Consider the following 24,463-nt stretch of genomic DNA (forward strand, 5'->3'; position numbering starts at 1 on the left):
TGGTTCACTCGGGTTGGTTATTTTCTCTCTCCACACATGCTGGTCATGAGCTGCCTAAATAGCAGAATTACTCACACTGGATGCAGGTTGCTGTGATATCTGAACCCAGTGAGGGTGGCTGGCTGGGATGGTTTACAGACTACCCTGAAACCCATGACTTATTCTAGGGTTGCTGGGTGATTAGAAAATCCCCAACCCATCCACTCGTGCTGGATTGGGATATCATGACAATCCACGCCCAGCGAGTGTAAGGCAGCTGGCGACCGGCATGTGTGTGGAGGGAAAATAAGCTACCGTGGCTTATTTCCCCTTTGCAATCATGCAAACTCACCCAATGATACACAACTATTTGAAGCCTAACCTGCTTCTCCATCATGTGGACAGTAACTGGGGCTCTGTTAGAATAGCAGCTGATAAGGGGACTGTTCTGCAACAGCCTCCGTTACTATTCATGAAGTAGATCTACACAAAACCCTCGCTGCATTCAGGCATTAGCCAGTGGCCCTTTAAAGAATGGGCCCCTATTAGAAATGGACTGCTTTTGCTTTCCATCTCCATTTGAACCTACTGCCAGAACAGAGTGTGACTTGCCATTTTAAAAAGCCTTCCCTGATCTGGTGTCCTCTAGAAAAGTTGGGCTACAATGGCCATCATCCCCACCCAACATAGCCAGTGGAGCTCATGGCTGGGGATGGTGGGCATTGTAGTCCAATACATCTGGAGAGCACCAGATTGGCAGAGGCTGATTTTGGGCGCAATCCTATGCATGTTTAGATGGAAAAAAGTCCTACAACTCCCGGCGGTGCTGGATGGGGAATGCTGGAAGTTGTAGGACTTTCCTCCCCATCTAAACATGCATAGGATTGCACGCCTAGGAGATTAATATTGCCCTTTATCTCTTTCCATGGCAGCATGGAAAACCATGCCAGTTTATGGTTGTTTCTGAACAGTTGAGACTGATACACAGTGAGCATGTGTCAGGAGGATTGTCAGATGTACCACTTGCTTCCCGGATTGAAATCATGGACTGTATTGCAACACTCATAAATGCTGAGTAGTTGTTTATGCAGACATCTAGCCTGTTGCTTGTGTTATTCCCAGCAGTTCCACCTGACCCATGAATATTCGAGGTCAGGCAAAGTGCAACAAAGCCATTGGGCATTGTGAGAGCACTATGGAAATGGCTCTCAAGGGCAGCCAGCTAACTGCTAAGCACTCATCTCTTTGACCCAAGAAGAAGGCCAGATTTCTAGAACGTCCCTTTGTTACCTGTAGTGGATGTGAAAAGTATTTACTTTTGTGCATAAACACAGCAGGAACTGACTTGAGAAAGCACCCAAACTACTTTTTTTCAGGATTATATCCATTGTAAACTTTCCCCTTCGTTTTAAATACACATTCACCTGATAGGCCAGTCATGCATTTTTACAGGGATTGTACCCAAGGCTCAGTTGGGCAAAGGGCTTAGTGCATTGGTGCTCTTTGTTGCTTCACTTGCACGCAGCATGTTGAATAGCTGGTCCTAAACCGAAGAGTGGCCCTGTCAAAGGTTATCATGAAACTAGCCAGCAAGCGATACCCCCGAGTGTCCAGTTTTCTTTTGATTTTACAATTATTGAGCAGGAATGTACTAGCGTTGCTGCCATATAGCATTCACAAGACATCCCATCAGAGGTCTACTTTCTTTTTCACAATGATCCGTGCAACCAAAGCAGTGATATCTGGTCTGATGTTTTCTATGGGCTCTTCAGGCCTCCAAAACTTCATGACTTTACCTTCAGGACTGATGAGATACTTCCAGAAATTCCAGTTAGGCTCTTTCTTGGAGGACTCTGTATGGACAACACAAGACACATTTTGGTCACAACGTGGTCATTTCATATCGATTCACATATTGCTACACTTTTCCCTTTTAGATTAATTAATATGAGCTTCAAATGATTCTCAATCAATATTCTCTCTGCTCTCAATTTTCCTTCCCCTCTGAAATGTCTACTAGCCCTTTCTCCTTCCCCTCATTTCAAGAGACCACTCCGTCTTTCTATTCCACTTTCTCAGCCCTGAACTTCTTCTCTTGGCCCTCCTAGTTTTGGATTTGTCTACTTCTTCCTTCCCTATGGCTATCCTTTCCTGCCTCTCTCTAGGGCAGCCTTCTCCAACTTGGTGCCTCCCAGATGTTTTGTACTACAACTCCCATCTGTCTCCATCAACATAGCCAATGTTCAGGGATGATAGAAGTTGTCCAAAACCTCTGGGGAAGGACCAGGTTGTGGATGGGTGCTCTAGGATCTAAGAAGCTCTACCAAAGGCAGCCTCTGCCACCCCTAGCTTCTGTGACATTAAGGCAACTCAACCAATCCAGAAGCTTTATTGCTGCATACAATTACAGAGGGCATTGTGAACGTCTTCAGACTGTTGTCTTGCTTCCTACTTCCTTCCATGTTGGGAAAGAGCTGAAATTACACTGAAAGAGAGCAGAGACCATGTGGCCCATACAGATCAACAGCACCCTCTAGTGGGCATTTTATAGTGGAACTTTCCTGCTCATGGCAGGAAATACAGGCCACAGCTAGACCTAAGGTTTATCCTGGGATCATCCAGGGTTCGTCCCTGCCTGAGCACTGGATCCCCTGTGTGTCACCTAGATGAACAGGTTTGACCACTGGACAATCCAGGGATAAACCTTAGGTCTAGCTATGGCCACAGTCTTATTTTCAAGCCTCACCCTCCCTGGCTTTTCTGTGGATTAATTTACAATGCTAAAACTGGGAAGTAGAGCAGGGGATGTGCAGGAAGATCACTGTGTCGTCAAAATGACCCACACAGATCCGTGAGTGGCCAGCCGCGAGATTGCGATAAAATGCTCATCTGAAGAAGTTCTGTAATTTATACAGATAATAACTGCTTAGTCCTGTTTGTTATACCTCTTCCATTCACAAGAAAAAGATTAATGGGACAAATCTCACTATTTTTACTAAAGGGCACCAAAAGAGTGACTAAATATGTTATTTTGAGGGGAAATTTTGCAGATTTGCTGGAAAAAACCCATTGCTTTCTGCTTACCTGTCTTGCCAAATTTACCACTGAAATTTTAATCAAATGCTGAAATACTTGGAGCATTTACAAGAGTTAGGGTGACCATATTTTGGAAACCAAAAAGGAGGACAACATGGTCGCCCCCAAGGGGGCGTGTCCAGTACCAAGGGGGTGTGCCCACCCGAACATAGCCTTGGTCACAAGTCTGATTTTACAGCACACATTTAAGACAAATCTGTTCTACATAACATCTTAATGTTAAAATCACTGAAATAAAGAACAAGTGAGAGATTCAATGTATCTGAAATTAACTTCACTCACTCCTACTTTTGTAGGTTTTGCTGTACTTTGAAGCTTTTGCTATACTCTGTGTGTTACATTCTCCCCTTCCCTCAAATATCTTTTCTGACTGTATCTTCACTCATTGCACGCTGCTGTTGTTGTTAACAGGGTTTGCTACTGCCCCCAAATCTGTTTCAAATTTGGTACGGCTAAAGCTCTACCTAAACCCTTTCATGGTGCAAAGTTTCATCTCTTTATCTTTAAAAATGACGATTTAAAAACTAATAATTTTAAAACCTCAATTTTTAAAAAATTCCTAAAAAATCAATGGATGAACGGATCTGTTTCAAATTTGGTATGACTAAAGCCCTTCCTAAGAGCTACCATTGTGCCATGTTTCATGTCTTTATCTTAAAAAATGACGGAGTTATAAGCATTTTTGTTAATTCCCATTAGAGCTGCTCTTTGAAAAAAAAATCCGGATTTCCCCTCCCGGATTTGCCATAAAAAAACCCGGGCAAATCCGGTCATATGGTCACCCTAACAAGAGTGGATCAGTGCTTAGTCTGGCATATGAGGAATTGGTCATATAATGCCTAACAATCTGTAGGCTGCCGTATTGCAAGATAAAGTGTGAAATCTCGCATGCATGATTATTTGCCTGACTGCTGTAGTTTACACATTGCTGCAAGCATAACAAGCAAACTCAAGTCAGTGGGTCTATTTCTCTTTTTCTTCTTCTTTTGAATTTGTTCTGGTCAGCCCTGAAAACTCTTGAGGGAGGGATGCAGAAGTCATGGGAAAATATCGTCCTCCCGATCCAAATCTCTTGCATATTCTGGGGCTTTAATTAACATATTGGACTTTTCTTGCTCACAAAAGCTTCCCCATTCATATACCTCTTTCCACATATTAATCTCTGCATGCATGGCTACTACTGCAAACCAAGGGGCTGTCTTGATGTCTTCTTTGCCCTGGGGTGGTGGCGCATCTGCGTGGCATCGGTTAGATGACGCAGACACAGATTCAAAGCCGCCCCGGGGCAAAGAGAGAAAAATGTGCAGCTGAAAAGTCGGGGACTTTGCCTGACTTTTCCAGCCAGAACAAGGGCAGCCTGGCTCTTCCGCCAGTCTGTTCTTGCTCAGAAGCTGCTCTGGAGTCACTCAGGGGGTGTTCCCGGTGGATGGCAACCCCTAATTGGTTGCCATCCACCTGGGCAGATGAAGGGGGGTTGGCCAGCGAGCAGAATGGATGCCGGAGCGCCTTGTGGGGAGAAGAGTTAATTTTCTTCCCCAGAGCCGCCACTGCCTTCTCCTAAAAATATATATTTTATCCCTCCCTCAAGCTGCTGCTACCACCGCTGTTGCCACTGCCTCCTCCTCCTGTAATATTTTCTCCCCCACAGCTGCTGCCTCCTCCTCCTCCTCTTTCTCCTCCTTGCCATGTCTCAAGGAGGGAGGGAGCAGATGACAGCCATAAACCCCATGCTTGCTCCATGGCACGGGGATTAACAGGTGCAGCCCTGCAGGAGCAAAAGTGCAGGGGTTGGGGGGAATGCGGTGCCAGCTCGGCACTGTTAAGACACCCCCACAACTGTTTTAAAAAGGAATGCTAGTCTTCTGAAGAGTCCGAGAAAGCCACCTGGAATGCACAGAAGTGCCTCTGGCAAGAATTGCCTTCTTCTCAGGCTTATTGGAGTCTTTGCTAACAAAATCCAAAGTTCTGCACCGAGGAAATCAAAGTTCTGCATCAAGAAAAGCACGATTCTGCAACCTGCATAAATTATGCAAATTAAGCAATTATTGCATAAAAACTCTCTTACATTTCATTATTATTCTGAAGAATTTTTGTTTTTGTTTTTTTAATCATATGAAGGTGCAAAGGAGCTATGCAGGTCACTGAACACACCCACCCAACCCAATACTGAAAGGACGCAATCCTACGCATGTTTAAAATGAAAAAAGTCCTACAATTCCCAGCATGCCCCAATCAAAATCTGTTTAGACATCTCCTGTTCTTACGGAATTTCAGAAGATAGGCATTGCATTTGCATTTTTCAAGCATATTTTCTAAGGGACTAGAAACTTGCAGGTGCAATTTTAATGAAAGCTAAGGATCCTAAGAATCTTTGTGTGATTTCTGTCCACTTCATCCCAAAAATAAAGTTGCAGACCAGATTGTGCACAGCATACAGTATACAAGAGAGACATGCTTACCTATTAGAAATTTAAATACTGGTGATGCTTCAGATCCGAAAATCTTTATCTTGTTGAAAATAGGGAAAGTTACTCCATAGTTTGATTTTGCAAATAAACTGATCTCCTGGCTTGTGCCTGGCTCCGTTTCCCCAAACTGATTGCAGGGGAAGGCCAGCACTGTGAAGTGGTATGGTCCAAGCTCTTTATAGAGTTCTTGCAGCATGATGTAATTTTTTTCTGTGTGTTGGCAGTAACTAGCCACGTTTACAACCAGAGTTGCCTTCAGATAGATGGAAAATGGGACAATTAGAAAGGATGAGCAGCTACTCACATTGATAGTAACAAAATACCTTTCCATCCAACTGCTTAAATATAGGGAAATATATGTCCGTTCAGCTTAGTTTCCGTCCAGGACAAAAGAAAAAAAAATCTATTCAGTATTGTTGTAGGCTAACACAAAATAAGATTCTTCAACAGGGCCAGCAATTAACCTATTGCTTAAGAATGTTCCTTTCTATTAAAATCACAGGGATTGTAAAGAAACAGACTGTACAACTGAGATCAAGTGAAGCATACAACTTTAATTTTTTTCAATGGGAGTGAATTAAGCACTTTCTCCCTGAAATAAATGGGGCTGAGAGGTACTAAATGTTTTCAATACTGAAAATAATCGCAGTAAAATATGCATTTTTTTTTTAAAAAAAGAACTATTAAGCCAAACATCCAAGAGTCCAATTCATTTATTGTTCACATTTCACAACAGTCATTCGATCATGCAGATGTTGGATCAGATGCGGTGTCTCCAAAAGCCAAATGTCTCTGCAAACCTTTAAAAACAGGATCTGAAGGCAAGAACCTTCTGTCGTACATTTGCTACTCCGAGGGATAGATATAGCCACTGAAAAATTGCTTTACTGGAGTTCATCAGTTTACATTAGCAAATATTCTTGAGTGATTCTTCTACTTCAGAAGCTTAGATTCCCATGCTTAGTTTCATACCTCCCCTACCAAAAGTAACATAATTCTACCATCCCCTCCCCTGCAAAAGATATAAAATGTCATCATTATGCACGAATGGTGCAGTCGCTCCATACTGTCTAAGAGGTTTCAGACACAAAAGATGCCACTTACTTTGCCTCTGTACTTCTCCAAGGAAACGGTCCTCCCTTTCAAATCCTTCACTTCGAAGGAATAGAAGTCTTTGACTTTAGGCCTTAAGAACTTAAGCTGCAGCAGGACCAGCAAGGCTGTAAACAAAACTATAGAGAAGAAAACGATTAAAACCTTCGTTTTCAGCTTCGAGGGCTTTAAAGGATACGTTGCAAGAAGAGGCAGAGTCGGCTCCATTTTGGAGGATTTTAAGGGAAGTCTCAGCAGGCCTGGAATGTGAGGAGGAGCTGAAATATGAAACACACAGCAGCTTGGAAGTGGGAAGAGGAAGGGGAAACACACGGCCTGGGTGTGTTTTCCCTCCCAGCCCAGACTTTGCCAAAAGATCTAAGGACTGAGAGCTGCTCCTACAATCTCTAGTCACCTCACAAATAAGGAACAACAATACGTTTTTCAGAAATCAGTTTGTTAATGTATATTGCATATATGAGTCTCCCCCAACCTTATGAAACCACTATCCTCAGCCAGCAGTTAGGGTGAGAAGCACTGCTATCTTTTGTCCATGGGGCTGTCTACATGTGGGGAAAGCTCCCGGGGTGGCTCCGCAGTGGCGTTGTGTTGTTTATATGATGCAGAAACCATTGCGGAGCCATCCCAGGGCTTCCCCCTGAAGCTCCAAAATAAAAAAGTTCAGGACTTGCCCTGACTTTTTTGTCCGGAGCGCAGTGAGGACGGCGCATCCCTGCCTGTCGCTGCGTTCCGGAGTCATGGTGGAGGCGTGGCAGGGCAAATGACGACCCCTGATTGGTTGCTGTCCGGCCGGGCAGAGGGTGGGCAGCCTGGTGGGCTGAATGGAGTGCAGAGAAGAGTTTCCCTTTTGGAAAGTTCCAGGGAGGGACGGGCGGCAGTGGCGTGCTGAGGAAAGCGGGCCAGGGCAGAGGCACTGGGGCTCCGCTGCCCGTTGGCTGTATCAGTATGGGTGGCCAGTGCTCACTTGCTTCCTCCTTGTGTGCAAAGAGAACGTGAGGCCCGTTTGGAAGAACGAGCCTGATGGCTAGAGAGGAAGGCAGCAGCAGTGGCGGCTCCCCCCCCGCCCCAATGATCAATATAAACCCCACGCTCGCTCCTGCAAGTGGGGATAACATGGCACAACCCCGCAGGAGTGAAACTGCTGGGTTTTGACGGCTTGTGGCTCCAATGCACCGTTGTCAAGACAGGCCCCGTGGATTATTCACAGTGTAGATATGGCTGCTGGTCGTGATGCCTCTATGCCACCTCCAGTATCATAGGCAATAAGCCTATGTACACCAGTTGCTGCTTGTTCTGCTTGTGGATTTCCTGTAAAGAGCTGGGGGATGTCTAAACACTCAGAAAGCCCTGGGGTGTGTGTGTGGTGAGGCTGCCATCGCCCGCTCACCCCGGGGCTTTCCGCTGAAGCTGCGGAGAAAAAAAGTCAGGGACTTACCCCAACTTTTTTCTCTGGAGTGAGGCGAGGATGCGGAAGACAACGTCAAGGCAGCCCCTTGCTGTGCTCCGGAGTCGCAGCGGAGGCGTGGCTGGGTGGTGCCTGGTGGAAGGCGACCTGCGATTGGTTGCCTTCCACCAGGAAGAGGTTGCGGGGGGCTCCAGTCCCAGATAGCCACCCAGAACCTCTGCGCTCCCTCCTGGGCATTGGGATTGCCCAACCTCAGCCCGGGGGAGGGGAGCTGCGGGGTTTCTGAGGGACCTGGTGCCATGAAGACCCCGGTTGGCCAGTGTGCAAGCAGAATGCTGTACTAGATGGACCCTTGGTCTGACCTAGCATGGCTCTTCGTATGTTCTTATACGCTACTACAGGTGTGATTACTCTAGTTAATGGCCAAAAAAGGGGGAGAGAGACTCTCACGAGGAAACTGATAGCAAAGAAAAGGAGGACCTAATAAGCGGCTGAAGAACACAAACGTAATCACTTTTAGAGGATGCAGTTTGTTGATTATTTCAATGAAGCACCTTAAAGAAACGGAGATAAGTCTATCTTTTCATTCAGGCCTGGATCTATCCAAAAAGCCTCTCTTTTAAGCAACATTTCTGAGATGCAGCTAGATTAGACTTATCTCCGTTTTGTGAAATAATCAACAAACTGCATCCTCTGAAAGTGATTACTTTCGTGATTACTCCAGTAACACATCTGTATTGACACATTGCACAGACATATGATGAGAAAGTACTGCTTCCTGCCCATCCCTTATTCAGAGATTTAGGGTGCAATCCTATGCAGGTTTAGACAGAAAAAAGTCTTACAAGTCCCAGTATGCCCCAGCCAGCCATGGGGCATGCTGGGGGTTGTAAGAGTTTTCTTTTCTGTCTACACATGCAACAGGATGGCACCCTTGTCTTCTAGACTCCACAGGCCCAGTGGAAGAAACTGAAACCTATCCACAGCTTGCCAATTAACTCTTTGGCGGGATGTTCTGAGCACGATTCTACTGGTGAAAATGGTGTGCCAGGATGAACCCCTCCCCATTGTGCACTCCCCCCCCCGGAAAATTGCAGCAATGGGGCACCCATAGCAGCTTCTGTGGGCTGCATACGGCTCACAAGTCATCCACAAGCCAACCTGCAAATCTTTTCGAGTTCCAGCAATCTGATTCTCTAGGAGCATCAAAAGTCCTGAGTCAGAAACTCACTCAGTGTTGTTATTGGGTAACCTTAAGCCTGTCCAGTCTGGAAGGTACTAATACTTGCTTTCATTTGGACCCTCAAATTAAGTTAATTGTACCCAGTTGCCATTGAAATCAATTGGAAAAGTCCAAACTAACTTTTCACATTGACTTCAATGGGGCCTAAGAGCAATTAACATATAGCAAAATTCTGCACATGTCTACTCACAAGTAAGTCCCATTGAGTTCAATCGGCCTTATTTCAAGGCAAGTGTGCATAGAACTGCAGATGTAGTCTGGATCCAATCCAGTAAGTCTTAATAATAATAATAATAATAATAATAATAATAATAATAATAATAATAATAATAGCATCCAGTATATTCATGCAGTAATTTCATAGCGAATTTAATAAACCTAAGAGATTTTAAACTCTTAAATATCACAAGAAAGTTTTATTGTTGTTATTTATTTTGTTTGTTTGTTTGTATGTTTGTTGAAAACAGACTCCAGGCAAGACTTCATATTCACATTTTAAAAGCTATATTGTGAAGAAGCTGGCATCCCAAATTCCAGTTGCTAGTAGCCCAATTTCCACAAGATGGCAGCAGGTGTGTGTCAGAAACCAAGCAGAGCAGTCCTTTGCAGAATCTCCTCCAACAGAGCTTTCCACCTCAGGTGATGGGTCTGACCTGACAGGGCCCTTTGGGAGGATCACAGCAATTCCAGGTCAGTGTACAGTGCTGGATGCTGTTACCAAAGTGAAGGAAGTCTGCTAACCATTGCCCCATAAATTTAGATTAGAGGTACAGAACCTCAGGCCTGGGGGGGAGGGGGGGCAAATCTTTCCCTCCTTAGGTCCCAATCTGGCCCTCCAGGGTTGCCCACATGGAGAGGAGGACAGGGCTCCTGTATCTTTAACAGTTGTATAGAAAAGGGAATTTCAGTAGGTGTCATTTGAAGGCATGCAGCACCTTTTGTATCTGGTCAAGAGGGCAGGGCTCCTACAGCTTTAACTGTTGGGATGAAGAGGGAAGTTTACCTGGTGCTGCACGCATATAAATGATATCTGCAAAAATTCCCTTTTCTATGCAACTGCTGAAGATACAGGAGCCCTGTCCTCCTTTTCATATGGTCACCTTGAGCCTTTACCCACCTTATTTACTCTCAGGGCAGAAACAAGACAAATTGGTGTGTGGGAAACGTGGGCCCAGTTGATCTGAGAAGAACTGGAAGTATACTTAAGTAGAACCTCAAAGCCACTGAAAGTCACTGCAATAAATAACATGGTACATGTGGGTCGAGCTGTGAATTGGGCATGCATTGGAACATGAATACTTGAATGCATAGCAAACTGCCTGGATGTTATGCCTGCCAAATCTTTACCTAAAGATGGCACCTGTCCCTTGAAAACGTCAGAGGCCTCCTGCTTTGATTGGTCCTTCTAAACACCTCCTTGCTATTTATTTATTTATTTATTTATTACATCCATACCCTGCCTTTTCTTCCTCCATGGAACTCAAGGCGGATTACATAATTATCCTCCTCTCCATTTTATCCCCACAACAACCCTGTGAGGCAGGATAGGTTGAGAATCAATGACTGGCCAAAATCACCCAGTGAGCTTCATGGCCAAGTGGGGAACAGAACCTAGATTTCCTGAGTCCCAGTCCAACACTTTAACCACTATGCCACAGTCTCTCTTATTTATTATATAATTAATAATACGTGTAATGAAAGATTTATCATTTATATATAATGTTATAGTGTGTCTGTATTATATATCCATCTTTCAGTGTCTTCTAAGATACTTCTTGAAACCACTGGCAATGAATCCATAACATTTACTAGTAACACTAAATTGTATGAAAGAAACAAAACACAGAAACAGGTATGTAACAAAATATTCCTGATGGCGTTAAGCCTGTTCTCAGAGAGTTTTCATAAGCATCGATTCTCAGTCACTTCTCCAAGAAGTATTTGAATTGGGAGTCTACAAAGAGGCTTTCAATTGTTGCTGCTGGGAGGAATAGCTGGAAAATGTCCCCTGAAACCAAAACTGCATGTTGAAAGAGGTACTTGCTACTGCATGGGTTTTATGGTGACATTGTTGTATGGGGTGCAATGATAACTCTTCCTCCCTTATGCCAGTCCTGCTAATCTGTGTAACTAGAAGTGATTTGAATCGGGAATTGATTTCCCTCTTTCCCCCATCTGAATGTGTCGCTTTTGGGTTATCAGCTCTGAAAGCTTTTCTACATGAGGCATTTATTTTGCACGTGTGATACCTCATGCGGTATTATGCGGGTATTTATTTATTATTGCATTTATATCCCTCCTTTTTTCCTCCAAGGAACCCAAGGCAGTGTACATAATCCTCCTCCTCTCTGTTTTATCCTCACAACAACAACTCTGTGAGGTAGGTTGAGCTGAGAGTCTGTGACTGGCCCAAAGTCACCCAGTGGGGTTCTATGGCTCAGTGGGGGCTAGAACCCAGATCTCCCGACTCCCAGTCCAACACTTTAGCCACTACACCACACTGGTACTTTAGTTGACATCGTGATTCTCCAGTTTTGATCTTCTTTTTTTCAGAGCACTTTCCCAGGTTCTTTTAGAACGGGGAAAACGAGGTATTATTTCTCAAAGTGCTGTTTCAGCTGGTGTGTTTGTACTATTCTGCTAGTGTACAGCTCCACTTAGAGGTTATATAGCAGAAAAGTGGAAAAGCAAAAGCTCTTTGTGAAGAGCTTGGATCTCAATTCTGCGATGAAACTAAAAATAGATACAGCAGCCTCGTGTAGAAAAGCTCTGAATCAGTGCACCATAGCACTACAGCAATTGATGTCTAGAAGCAACATATGAATGCCCTATCTGTTGGTCTATCTAGCTCATTATTGTCTACTTCAGCCTTTTTCAACCTGCTGTCCTCCAGATATGTTGGACTACAATTCCCATCACTCCCAGGCAGCATTGCTGTGATGGGTGGGGGAAGATGCAAGTTATAGTCCAACGCCTTGGGAGGGCACCAGCTTGGGAAAGGTTGGTCGCTGGCTGATAGTGGCTCCTCAGGAGTTCAGGCAGGTGATGACCTGCTACCTCAGGGGTCCCCAATGCAGCACTCACAGGGGCTATGGTGCTTGCAAATGGGACCACAACATGGTGTCCAGGGCCCCCCAACCCCCCCCCCCAGTTTTTTAATATACAGATGTGGATTTGTATGAAATGCTTATAACTTTGTAGCATCGACTGCATCAAAAATGGACCAAATATCCAAATAAGTATCCATTTGAAGGTGATGCCTTTCAAATATTGAAAGTGTTGTAAGGCCTTCAACCTATTGCATGATAGGAGGTGAGTGTTTATCCTTCCAATGTTGTAATATCAGATTTTTAGCTGCCAAAAGGGCACAGACAATCCATTTACCCTGACTGTTGCCATGAAGTAGGTAAATAATTTAAAAGAGCGTATACATCAGTAAATATTAATTAATTAATTACATTTCTATTTTCCCATGTAATCTCCCTGCTAAAAGAAACAACTATGGAACATTGCCAAAACATGCGTTTAAAAGAAGCATTAGCTGCCAGCAATTAGCTGGATTAGACAACCTTTTATTAAAGAGATGTTGCGGTGTCCAATAGTCTTGAAGCAAAAGTTTTTGCAGAATAAGACGCAGCCTAAGATAGGTACAAAAGGTAGAAGCCAAAGCTTAATTTCTGCCTGTCATATTTCTTCATGTCCTCTTTCTTTCAGGAATGGCTCCATCAGATGTTCCCTTCCACTGAAGGGAATGGGAATCGTGGCTTTTCAGAAAAAGGAAACATCAGGATCTGTGGAAAACCCAAGTGCCTTTGGAAAGGTATGGAACAAGTCCAGTTAATGCTAGTGATGTGCATACATTCGGCAGTAAGGGTCAACCCATGGGATTAACCATTATTATTACTACTACTACATTTATATCCCACTTTTTTTCCTCGTACAAGAAATCCAAGGCAGTTTACATGGTCCTCCTCTGCTCCATTTTATCCTCACAATGACCTTGTGAGGTAGGTTAGGCTGAGAGTTCATGACTGGCCCAAAGTCACCCAGTGACCTTCTTGTTCAAGTGGGGACTTGAACCCAGATCTCCCAAGTCCCAGTCCAACACTCCCAAGTCTCAGTCCACTACACCACACTGGCTCTCACATCATATGGTGTAGTGGTTAGAGTGCTGGACTGGGAGTCAGGAGATCTGGGTTCTAGTCCCCACTCAGCCACAGAAGCGCACTGGGTGACTTTGGGCCAGTCACAGACTCTCAGCCCAACCTACTTCACAGGGTTGTTGTTGTGAGGATAAAATGGAGAGGAGGAGGACTATGTACATTATCTTGGGTTCCCTTAGGGTTTTCCCTTGGATTTCTCTTGGCTGAAAAAAGGTGGGATATAAATGTAATAAAAATAAATAAGTAAAATATATCATGTGAGCTCCACAAAAAAGATAACTCTTAAATGCTCTACACCAGCCTTTCCAAACCTGCCATCCTTCAGATGTGTTAGACTACAACTCCCATTAGCCCAAGAATAATGGGAGTTGTAATCAAACACACCTGAAGGGCACCAGGTTTGGGGCAGGCTGCTCAATACAATCATTTCTTCAAACCAAAGAGTGGATAATTAATGTAACCAGGCGCCTCCCTAAAGAAACAACGGGGTTTTAGTCATAGTTTTTTAACAGCAAATTGCCAACCAAGTGCCATCTCAGAGCTGGCTCTGCAATTTGTTCCCAGTTTCTTTTTTTCAGTTAGTCACGGTCATTTTCGATCTACATGCAGGCTGTGTAGATCAGAGCTAAGAAAGGTCCGTGTGATGTGGGAAGCCATTATCGGAGGTTTTGCTTTTTGGGGGTCGTTTTGATGGGAACTTAAACCAAAAGCAGCATCTGGTTAGCAAAGGAGTTTACTTCTTCGCTTGGGGCTTCTGTGGTTACTGAGCGTCTTCTTGAGAAACGTCTTGAGAAGACGAGGTGGTTTGACAGATATTGCATCGAGAAGCAAACTTTCAAAAACTTTACAACCAGTGATGCTGCAAAAATGCAACCAAATGGACAGGCTTCCTTTCTGACAGTATACTGAACTTCAAAATCCAGTGACATTTCAAAATTAGTGCTTTAATTATTTTTCAATCCATCAATCTTTATTTACAGTCAACAGACCATTATTATAGCATATAGGTACACAGACATTAATAAAAATACATGATGGTAAAAAGAAAGGATACAAAATCTGTAAAAATGCTAATCAGTAGGTTTAAAATAATGATCAGACCTCTGTGAGTGGTTTAATGAGAATAGCCAGATTCAAAAATTTGGCCATTTGCTCAGTAATAGCTTATTGGTGCCCTGAAGTAAAATAATCATAAGAGACTCGGGAGAGCGACCAGGGAAACATTCATTCATTCATTCATTCATTCATTCATTCATTCATTATTCATGGCATTTCTATACCGCCCAATAGCCGACGCTCTCTGGGTGGTTCACCAAAATTAAAACTATCAAATACAATTCAAGGTATAAAACAACCCACAATATAAAAACACAGTGTAAAAAGTGCAATATAAAAGCACAACCAGGGTAAAACTGAGCAGAAATGCAGAGATTTATACAGATTTAAAATAGCAAAGTTAAAAGACTAGATGAACTGTTAAAATAGTGGGAAAATAAAAAGATCTTCACCTGGCGTTGAAAAGAATATAATGTGGGTGCCAGACAAACCTCTCTAGGGCACTCAAGCCACAGCTGGGGTGCCACAGCAGAGAAGGCCCTCCTCCTAGTAGCCATCTGCTTCAATTCCTTTTGCAAGAGTTCATAGAGAAGGTCCCCTGAAGTTGATCTTAGGGTCCGGGCAAGTACATATGGGAGGAGGCATTCTTTCAGATAACCTGGCTCCAAGCTGTTTAGCGCTCTGAATGTTAATACCAGCACTTTGAAAGTCCTTTGTGTCTGGGCATGTTCCCCTCCATTCTAGTGAATTGGCCAGCCATTGAAGAGTGGATGTCCATTGGAGAGTAGATGAAGAATCCATTGTATAGTAGATGGCTTGTCTTTTGAGTGTGTATATTGTGTTTTTTCATTTTAGATATGATTATGAATTGAACTGGCTGTGCCTTGTGCATGGATCTCTTGAACCTTCCTCAGGGTTTTTAATAGCCACCTTAAGGTTGCAATCCTATGCATGTTTTGTCAAGAAAAGTCCTATAACAACCAGCATTCCCTAGCCAGCATGACTGGCTGGAGAATACTGGAAGTTGTAGGACTTTTTTCTATGTAAACATGCATAGGACTAAGAGAAGATAATGTCTTAAGAAAAGTTACTATGCAGTTTTAACAAATGAGTAGTTATACTGTGACCTCATACCTACAGGTTGCAAGGATGCAAGCAAGGCTGAATGTGGTATTCAGAGCATTTCAGCTCATGCGAATGGCTTTTCACTACTGGAGCCACAGATTCGGTTTCACATCACTGGTTTACGCAATGACTACTGTAGGTTTGTGCTTAGTTTCCTAAAACATTATATTTATATGTGAAAGTAGGAACTCTTAAGTCTTATGCCTTCAGACAGGCACAATTCAAGTGGAGTTCGTATCTATCTATCTATCTATCTATCTATCTATCTATCTATCTATCTATCTCTATCTATCTATCTAGTATGATTATGGATTCTGTGAACTGCATTAAAAACACACCATAGGCTTCATATTCTGCAGTTAGAACAAATAATGCAAATTAGGGACATTCTTATAGTTACTCAATTTTGAGATTTCTGTATTGGGGATGGGGGCAGAGAAATGGGAATGTTTAGGCTAATAGATTGTTGATTAATAAATCTTTGCAAGATTTTGTGTGATAAAAGCACCCTAAGTTTGAAAGCACCCCACTTTCCCTGAATCAGACTATTGGTCCATCTAGTTCAGGGGAGGACAAATTTGTGTGGTCCATGGTCCAATTTATACTCACCTTGTCCTAGACGAAAATACAGTGGCCAACCAGTGGGAAGCCTACAGCCCAGGCCTGTTGTTCCCCAGCAACTGGAATTCAGAGGCATGTTGACTGTGAACATGGCCGTTACATATCGCCATCATGACTACTAGCCATGACTTATCTACCATGCATTTGTTCAATTCCCCTTGAAAGTGAGCTAAGCTAGTACCCATTATCAGATCTTGTGGCAGCGAGTTCTATAAATCCACTTCTTTGCACAGGTCTCACTGGATATAAAAACTAGGGATTTGGGGATTTTTAAAAAATCTCTGCAGATTATCAGGTCTGCTCATTGGCATAATCAGATGACTTTTTACAGTTCCCGAATTTGCGCAAATACCCCCCCCCCCGCCTCCATGTGCATTTTTCTGTAGACTTTGGGGAAAATGCACATTTTTGGCTGGTGTTTCTTCATTTTATGTCTTTTTCTCTGGCAAAATTTGCATAAAATCCCAGAAAATGTTTTTTGTGGTTTTAATTTTTGAGAACCGCCCAGAGAGCTTCGGCTATTGGGCGGTATAAAAATGTAATAAATAAATAAATAAAAATAAATAAAATAAAAAAGGATGCTGTGCAACCCTGCAAAATGAAAGCCAGTCCATTGTGTAATCTGTGGGTCAGATCCATAGAAAACTGAACTCATTTGATTCCATTGCAGATTTCTCCAACACTCGATTCCTGTGTATTCTGAACTAGATGGATTCAGATCATACCCAGGCAGGGGTCTGAAGGGACAAGATGCAGCCCTGCAGCTGCAACTAAGCAGGTGTATAAGTTGCCAGGATGGAAACATATCTGGCATATCCGGGTTCAAATCCCCACTCAGCCATGAAATGCATTAGGTAACCTTGGGCTCAATCACAACCTCTCAGCCTAACCTGCCTCATGGAGTTGTGAGGATACAAGGAGAGTTGGAAGAAAAGAACTATGCACACCATCCTGAACTCTCTGGATGGGAAATAAATATAAAAAATAAATATAAGGCATATAAACCTTTGGCTACTAAGTGGTATAGAAATGCAATAAACAAACAAACAAACAAACAAACCATTCTCAGCTCTTCAGAGAGAGTGAGGTTCAGGTAAAAAAAAAAATCCTTCCCTGAACTTTACTCTTCTTTTCTTCAGTACCCTGCAAGTCAAATAGAGTAGTCACCGTGTGAGTCCCTTTCTTACCTTTTCATAATGAGTGATATATTTAAACCTTATTTACTACCATTAAATGATCGCAAATAACTACCATTAAAACAGTAATGTCTTTCAATCTGTTACAATAATATGAACAAACAGCTTAATTTAAAACTATTTCTTGTACGTTTAGCACTAGTATTATTTTTATATATATATATATATATATATTTCTCCCCAGACCTAAACCTATTGGATTGGAGCCAAGGGAATCTCATTGCTCTTGCTCTAGGATCTGCTGTACACATCTGGAATGGAGAAAGAAACCAAAATATGGAAAGCCTAGATTTATGTTCCCGTTACAAATATATCGCTTCTGTAGCGTGGATGAAAGAAAATGCTTATCTTGCATTCGGCACAAGTGATGGAGAAGTGCAGGTACTGGGTACTTACTTCCCTAGTCTCAGTTTAAATAAAGCACATATGGTGCCACTGATATCTCATGCTGAACTTGAATTAGTAAAAATATATACATTATGATTTTATTAGAGGCTATGGCCTTGGCCCAGGTATAGTTGCACTATGCTTGTGTTCTCTCATGACACAGTTCTTACTTTGGATGTGAGAAGACATACGTTTAGCTTCCAGACAAGGTCTTGCAATGGGAGAAGTGGGGGATACACCTTTGGGGAAGAGCACATGCTTTGCATGGAGTAGGTCCCAGGTTCAATCCCTGGCATCTCCCTATAATACCACAGGTCTGCTTGCCTTAAGGCAGCTTCCTATGTACCCTGTGAGACAAGGCTGCTTAGTTTACGTTGTGGTCCATGAAAGTAGATGGCTGTTCTGTTGTGTCTCCGTTGTAGTGAGGGCTTAGTATCTTGGTCGCTGGTGAGGTCTGAGTGACAGGATTCTACTTTGGATCAAGTCTTTACCAGGGACTTGGGCAAGTCAGTTTTCCCAGGGAGGCAGAAATGGGAAAAGGACTGCACCATAGAGAGGAGGCCAGGCAAGTTTGTCTGTATGTTGCTCCAACAACAGCAGGTTGTGACTGAGCCTTAAGTCTAGTTGACTAAGGCCTTTCCTCTTAAAGGGGCCCAGAACGTTTTAGCAGATCCAGAGTTTGATAACACAGGAGTGGCCATGGCTTGCTGGTGCCTTCATGGGTGGAATGGTCAGAGTCCAAAGATGGCAATGTGACCTCCTCTGGACACATTGAGTTGTTCACTGGGCAGTTCCTGGAGAATTGAGTGCTGGGGAAGGGGAAACCTTGTGATCTAGTCTTTCTGTAACTAAATCCTCTCACTGAATAGTTAACAAAGGAGCCTCTTATTCTGAGGACAAGGGGAGAGGATCTTCTGAGGACAAGGTTCAGGGTCATGATCCACGTGCATGGCAAAATTCATTCCCAATCAGTATGCAAGATGGTTGATACTGTGCAACAATGTCTATACTTTGCAGTGTTAATGGGGATTGCACCAATGCCTTCTATTAAAATCTTTTCTATAGGTTGGCTCCGGATTTATTCATGCTTAGAGTAGATCCATTGAAATTAATAAATTTAAAATTAGTCATGACTAACGTGTCATTGATTTTTATGGGTCTGATCTAAGCATAACTGAGTTGAGATCCAATCCAATGTGTGCAGTTCTGTCTAACAAGGAAATGAACTAGAAGTTGGATTGAACTCATGGCTTTTCCTTGCTGGATCATGGTGTTTGTGATTGTAATGCCTTAAAATGAAAATGAAGATTTTAATTAGCAACAGTGTCTGTGTGAGCATGTAAATAACTTTCATTATTTATTCTGCAGTAAATAACCTGTGATTAAAAGGGTGTGATTTTATATATATGGCATAGCTTGGTGAGTCCTATATTGGCTTAACTCTTCTGTTAGTCAAATAGAATGAACACCTAGGCTACCATCCTCATTTTTCCTCATTCACACAGTTTTATTCAAAACTTTCACCAGAGCAAACAAGTTAGTTGACATAAATAATCAACTTGAAATTAAATGGAGAACAAGGTGTGCCAGTGACTGAGGGTATCATTATTTTATTTATTTATTTATTTATTTATTTCTCAGTTGTGGGACATTGAAACTCAAAAGAGGCTGCAAAATATGTATGGCCACATGTCTGTAGTTGGAGCCATGAGTTGGAATGGGTATATGCTTAGCAGGTGAGCAAAGTAATATATTCATCTGTCTCATATACTAGTCTTACAGTTTTTATTCAGGTTAGATTCCCATTCCGTTCAATGGATTACTCAGCCTCTGTGGAAGCTTGTGGAAAACCTATGTTGATTTGATGTAAGGTTGTCATTCCAGATCTTGAGAGGACTCCTGTACATCTTACCTTGCATAGAAGAAGAGAGAATGTTATCAGATGTGGCTTTTTATTCCTTTAAAAAAAAACCACACCCAGCTTTTAAAAATACGAGATGCTGTTAGTGTCAGTTACAGATAATTCTGTCTGTCTGTCTAACCCATGCTTTATACATAGGTTAACTTTGGGTTGTTTAATCCACAAATAACCCAAAGTGTCTGGGTTTGGATGTTACACTAACAACCTATGAATGGGCCTTTTATAGATTGATGCTACAAACTGGAAGCAGCTCATATGCAACTTGCTTCGCCGCAAAACATGGATTAATGAATTAACCCGTGGCTTGCTGTCGAATGCTGCTGTTACATGTGAACAGCCCCATTGTCAGGGTTCAAATCAGTATGCGGCACCATCCCAAGGTAAAAGGTACCCTGCATGAGGAGCACCTTCACCATCACCACCCCAACCATCAACTTATAGCTTTCCTTTTAAAATGGTTCCAATGCTTACAGAATTTATAGCAGGAATACCCAGACTTCACATTTGTGTGTTCTACTTTGGGGTGTTTTTTTAAAACTCTTTTTTACCCTGAAATCTTCCAACCAAAGGCAGGTCCCAAAAAATATACACTTGGAATTAAAGACTTCCTGGCCCAGGAATTTTGTTTTGACTACCAGAGTTGAGCAGAACTCACAGCCCTTCCCCAGAAAAATCCACTCCTGGTTATCCCATGCGTTCTTCATTTTAGTAGTATAATTTAGAGGAAGGTAGTGTAATTTTTGTTGCTGCTGTTGTTTAACATCAGACATCCTTGCAGATCTACTCCAAAGTTCTATTGGGAGATCCAAATCTATCTTACTTTTACTATTTGTAGAGCTTGGTAATGTCATGTTCTGCTGATTTTTGTCTAGAACAAATGTCATCACAGTGGAAATTGAAAAAGAAATATACTTTAAAGCTAACCGAAGGAAGTTCATTTCTGTAGTTAGAACCCAAACAACCTGTAGAAACTTGCAGGAGGTGGAGGAACTACATTAAAGACTTGGGGCATGTCTACACCAGCCCTATATCCTATGCGGCAGAGTCTTGCTATTTACTGTTTTACTCTGTACAGCACCATGTACATTGATGGTGCTATATAAATAAATAATAATAATAATAATAATTGTTCCTGTGCATCCAAATGCCACACGGGATCCCAGGAGCAGGCAGGGATGATCCCTCCATTTTCCTGGGATAACCCTTAGGTGTAGAAAGGGCCATAGACTGCTTTCCCCTCCCAACCTGACATGGCAGACAAGACATGCAACAAAGACCGAGTCTCTAAGGTCAGCTTGGTGCTGTGGGTAAACACCTTGCTTGGCTCATCTCTGAGGCCATCCATGCCAGAATGTGGGCACCATAGCGAGATCAAGAGGACAGTTTAGACAAAATAGGAGCAAGTTTCAGGGCAAGTCAGGGGATATTCAGCAAATGAAACACGTTCTAGGCACATTCAGAATCACGTATGTGTATTTCATCATTAGTGTGCATGACACTTTGCAGAGTACAAGAGCGCAGGTCCTTGCCCTGAGGAGCTTACAGTGTAAAAATCAACATGGGGAAACAATAGAGGAAGGGATGGGAAATGGAAGCCAAGTGTGGTTGTTTCAGTTGCACATGCTTAAGCTGAGTCTTGGGATGAAAGTTAAGTCTTCACATGATTTTACGTCCTACAAGAACTCCTTAGTAACATACAAACTGGATAGTTACAGGGCAGTGACAATTCCCATTATTTGGTTGCCTGGAAATACTGCTGCCTTGATCACAGAATTTGTTGCTAAGATCTTTCAGAGTGGTTTTTAACTTTCCATTTGTCATTATCTGAGTCCACGTGCCATTAACTCATACAGTGACTCTTAATGTTAGTTTTATTTTCTGGTTTGGTGTTAGCTTTTGTTCCGTGAATTCTGATGCAGCTGAAATTTATCACCCACAGATCTGTGTGAACTATTTACTGTTTTACTCTGTACAGCACCATGTACATTGATGGTGCTATGTAAATAAATAAACAAATAAATAAATAAATAATAACTGAAAGGGGTGATCTGTTACCTTTTCCAATTCAGTTGAAATTCTTCATGGGCCACCTCTTCCTGTTGCTATAGAGACCCTTCTCTGTTTTTCTCAGCTCTTTCTCCTTTCTTACTTTCCTCTAGCATTATGCCTTCTATCCCACCTTTCTTCCCATGGTGCTCTTGTGCACTTTGGCCTGAGGAGAAACCTCTGAGCTGCTTATCTGTGAAATAAACTGCTTATCTGTGAAGTAATTCCATATGCCATGGAGAATATCTAAATGTTCCTCTCCTGGTTGGGTGTCAGTTCTGTAGGAAAGATATAAATGATTGGGCACAGCAATGTGGTTGGGTCATTTAGAAGCAGCCCCCAGCCACACGATAAGATGATCCCAGATGTGAAAACTTTTAATGTTTGTGCAAAATGTGATCGAATTTTGGGAAAGAGTGACAGAATATTATGAACTGGCTTTTTATCTTATTAAATGCCCTTGTTGCATGTATGTAATGTAACTATTGAGGTAACTACTAGCTTGTAAATTTACGATATTGGGTATGATTAGAGATGTACGAGAATTTAGTTGATGCTTGAAAAATTGTCGAAAAGGACCATTCGCAACCCTGAAAATTTTTGTAAGAAACTCACATGTTCCGGAACTTGCCACCTCCATTGCAAAATGGGTCCATTTTGGAAAACGCACACTTTTAAATGTGCATTTTCTCCCAAAGGATGCATTTCCACGTATTAATCAGTAGAGGAAAGCATACATTTGGATGCCTGCTTGGAAAAGTGTGCTTTTTTCTGTTCGAAAATGCATACTTTTCCTGTTTGAAAAATAATCACACTCGTGTATGTGAGTGAGAATGAGGCAAAATGAAAATTGGTTGGGGTGGGGGTGGAGGAGCGCCTCGGCGAGCTCAAAAATCACTCACTCGCCCATTGTTAGGTAAGACATTCTGTTGCATTCAAGAGCACTGTCTCCTATTGTCCACAGTGGTTCAAGGCTAGGATATGTTTATCATCATGATGTCCGGGTGGCTCAACGTCACATTGGGATGGCGCGGCAAAGCAAGCAGAGTGTTTGCGGCCTCCAGTGGTCCCCAGACAACAAACTACTGGCTTGTGGTTCTAGTGATGGTCTACTGAATATTTGGTCTAATCATCAATGTGGAACAATACAGTGTAAGCCAGTGACCTCCATACTCCATTCCTCAGCAGTAAAGGTAGGACGACAGTAGAGTCTGACATTTTCATTAACACATTCATGGTAGTCCAGTTAAACTTTATATCACTGGTGCCTTGGAGTGGGCATCTGGACCATAAGAACATAAGAAGAGCCATGCTGGATCAGACCAAGGGTACATCTAGTCGTAATTGTGCTTTTAACCTGTTGGTTGTTTTATTGTGGTTTTAATTTTTGTGAACCGCCCAGAGAGCTTCGGCTATTGGGCGGTATAAAAATGTAATAAATAAATAAATAGTCCAGCACTCTGTTTACACAGTGGCCAGGGGCCCACAAGCAGAACACGGTGCAACAGCACCCTCCCACCCATGTTCCCCAGCAACTAGTGTATATAGGCATACTGCCTCTGGAAAATTCCTGTTGTATAAAGCAGGAAATATACTAGCAAGTTACCTATTTGCTCTGGAAAATCAGATTTAGATCTTGTCAAACTGATTTGCAAGTTGCCTGATGCAGTTGTCCAGCACCAGAGAACCATCGCTTTTAAAATCCCCAATGCCTCTACTTCCCCCTTCATTAGGCAATGTTGTGGTGTCCATGGCAATCTGCAGTAATAGCCACAGGAGGTGGAATGAAGGACAGATCTTTGCACATCTGGAACATAAGCAGCCCAGAAGACCTCAAAACTGTAAATACAGAATCTCAGGTGAAATCTTAATGTGTCTCTACGGCAAATTTCAGCTTTCTGCACTCACATATTCATTTACTTTAATAGCTCCATATACCAAAAGAGAAAAGCCTCCTTGTTACTTAAAACCATGGTTGAATGAAATGAGAGATGAGGAAGAATTGTCACGTTGTGTGGGTGTTGTTATCAGAATGATGTAATAGGGATTCATGTGGAACAAATTCTTATGAATAGACAACCTCATAGGTATTCATCTTTATCACACCTGGCAAACTCAGTTCTTGCGTGATGGCACATGCTGATTGCTGGTCTCATACATTTCGTCCCACATGGTGAATGATTAAAATTCTCGCTTGATTCCACATCTCCTGGCCCCAACGGCTTCTTCATCTCTCATTCATCCTGGTCCTGTAGGTTGCTGAAGCCCTTTGCAGTCCAGGCCATTCATACTCTTGGCTTCCCTTCCTCCCCTTTGTGCATCTTAGGATCTGTCTTGACAATGGCGCATTGGCACTGCGAACCCCCCCAAACCCCATGGTTTCACTCCTGCAGGGCTGCGCCTCATTATCCCCATGCCAAGGAGTGAGCGTGGGGTTTATATGGATCATCGGGGGAGCCGCTGATGCCTGACCCTCCCAGGCTTCCCCCACCCCCAACCTCGTGGGCATTGAAGCCAAGGGAACAGAGACTACCCCCAGCAAAAGGGAAACTTCTCCCCACACCATTCGGCTCGCCACCCCACCTCCTTCCCCCTGCCCAGCAGATGGCAATCAATCAGGGCTTGTCATTTGCCTAGCCATGCC

The 24,463-nt window shown here is 42.8% G+C and overlaps 2 protein-coding genes across 2 annotated transcripts in view; one reads left to right on the forward strand and one right to left on the reverse strand.

Moving 5' to 3' along the window:
- Positions 1-24,463, forward strand: part of CDC20B (cell division cycle 20B) — a 34,764-nt gene that overhangs the window by 6,982 nt on the left and 3,319 nt on the right. The window contains exons 4-11 of the mRNA XM_063128784.1: positions 9,772-9,994; positions 11,062-11,156; positions 13,019-13,124; positions 15,664-15,783; positions 17,650-17,846; positions 19,494-19,588; positions 22,784-23,012; positions 23,553-23,678. Of these exons, the coding sequence (XP_062984854.1) occupies positions 9,772-9,994; positions 11,062-11,156; positions 13,019-13,124; positions 15,664-15,783; positions 17,650-17,846; positions 19,494-19,588; positions 22,784-23,012; positions 23,553-23,678 (1,191 nt within the window). The remainder of the gene's footprint in view (positions 1-9,771; positions 9,995-11,061; positions 11,157-13,018; positions 13,125-15,663; positions 15,784-17,649; positions 17,847-19,493; positions 19,589-22,783; positions 23,013-23,552; positions 23,679-24,463) is intronic.
- On the reverse strand, positions 214-6,868 carry GPX8 (glutathione peroxidase 8 (putative)). Its single transcript, XM_063128072.1, has 3 exons — positions 6,648-6,868; positions 5,535-5,796; positions 214-1,832 (listed from the first exon to the last, which is right to left on the reverse strand). The coding sequence occupies exons 1-3, from the start codon at positions 6,861-6,863 to the stop codon at positions 1,669-1,671; spliced, it is 642 nt and encodes a 213-aa protein (XP_062984142.1). The 5' UTR covers positions 6,864-6,868; the 3' UTR covers positions 214-1,668.

The sequence above is a fragment of the Elgaria multicarinata genome, chromosome 6 (genome assembly GCF_023053635.1).
Source record: "Elgaria multicarinata webbii isolate HBS135686 ecotype San Diego chromosome 6, rElgMul1.1.pri, whole genome shotgun sequence".
Lineage (NCBI taxonomy): Eukaryota > Metazoa > Chordata > Lepidosauria > Squamata > Anguidae > Elgaria > Elgaria multicarinata.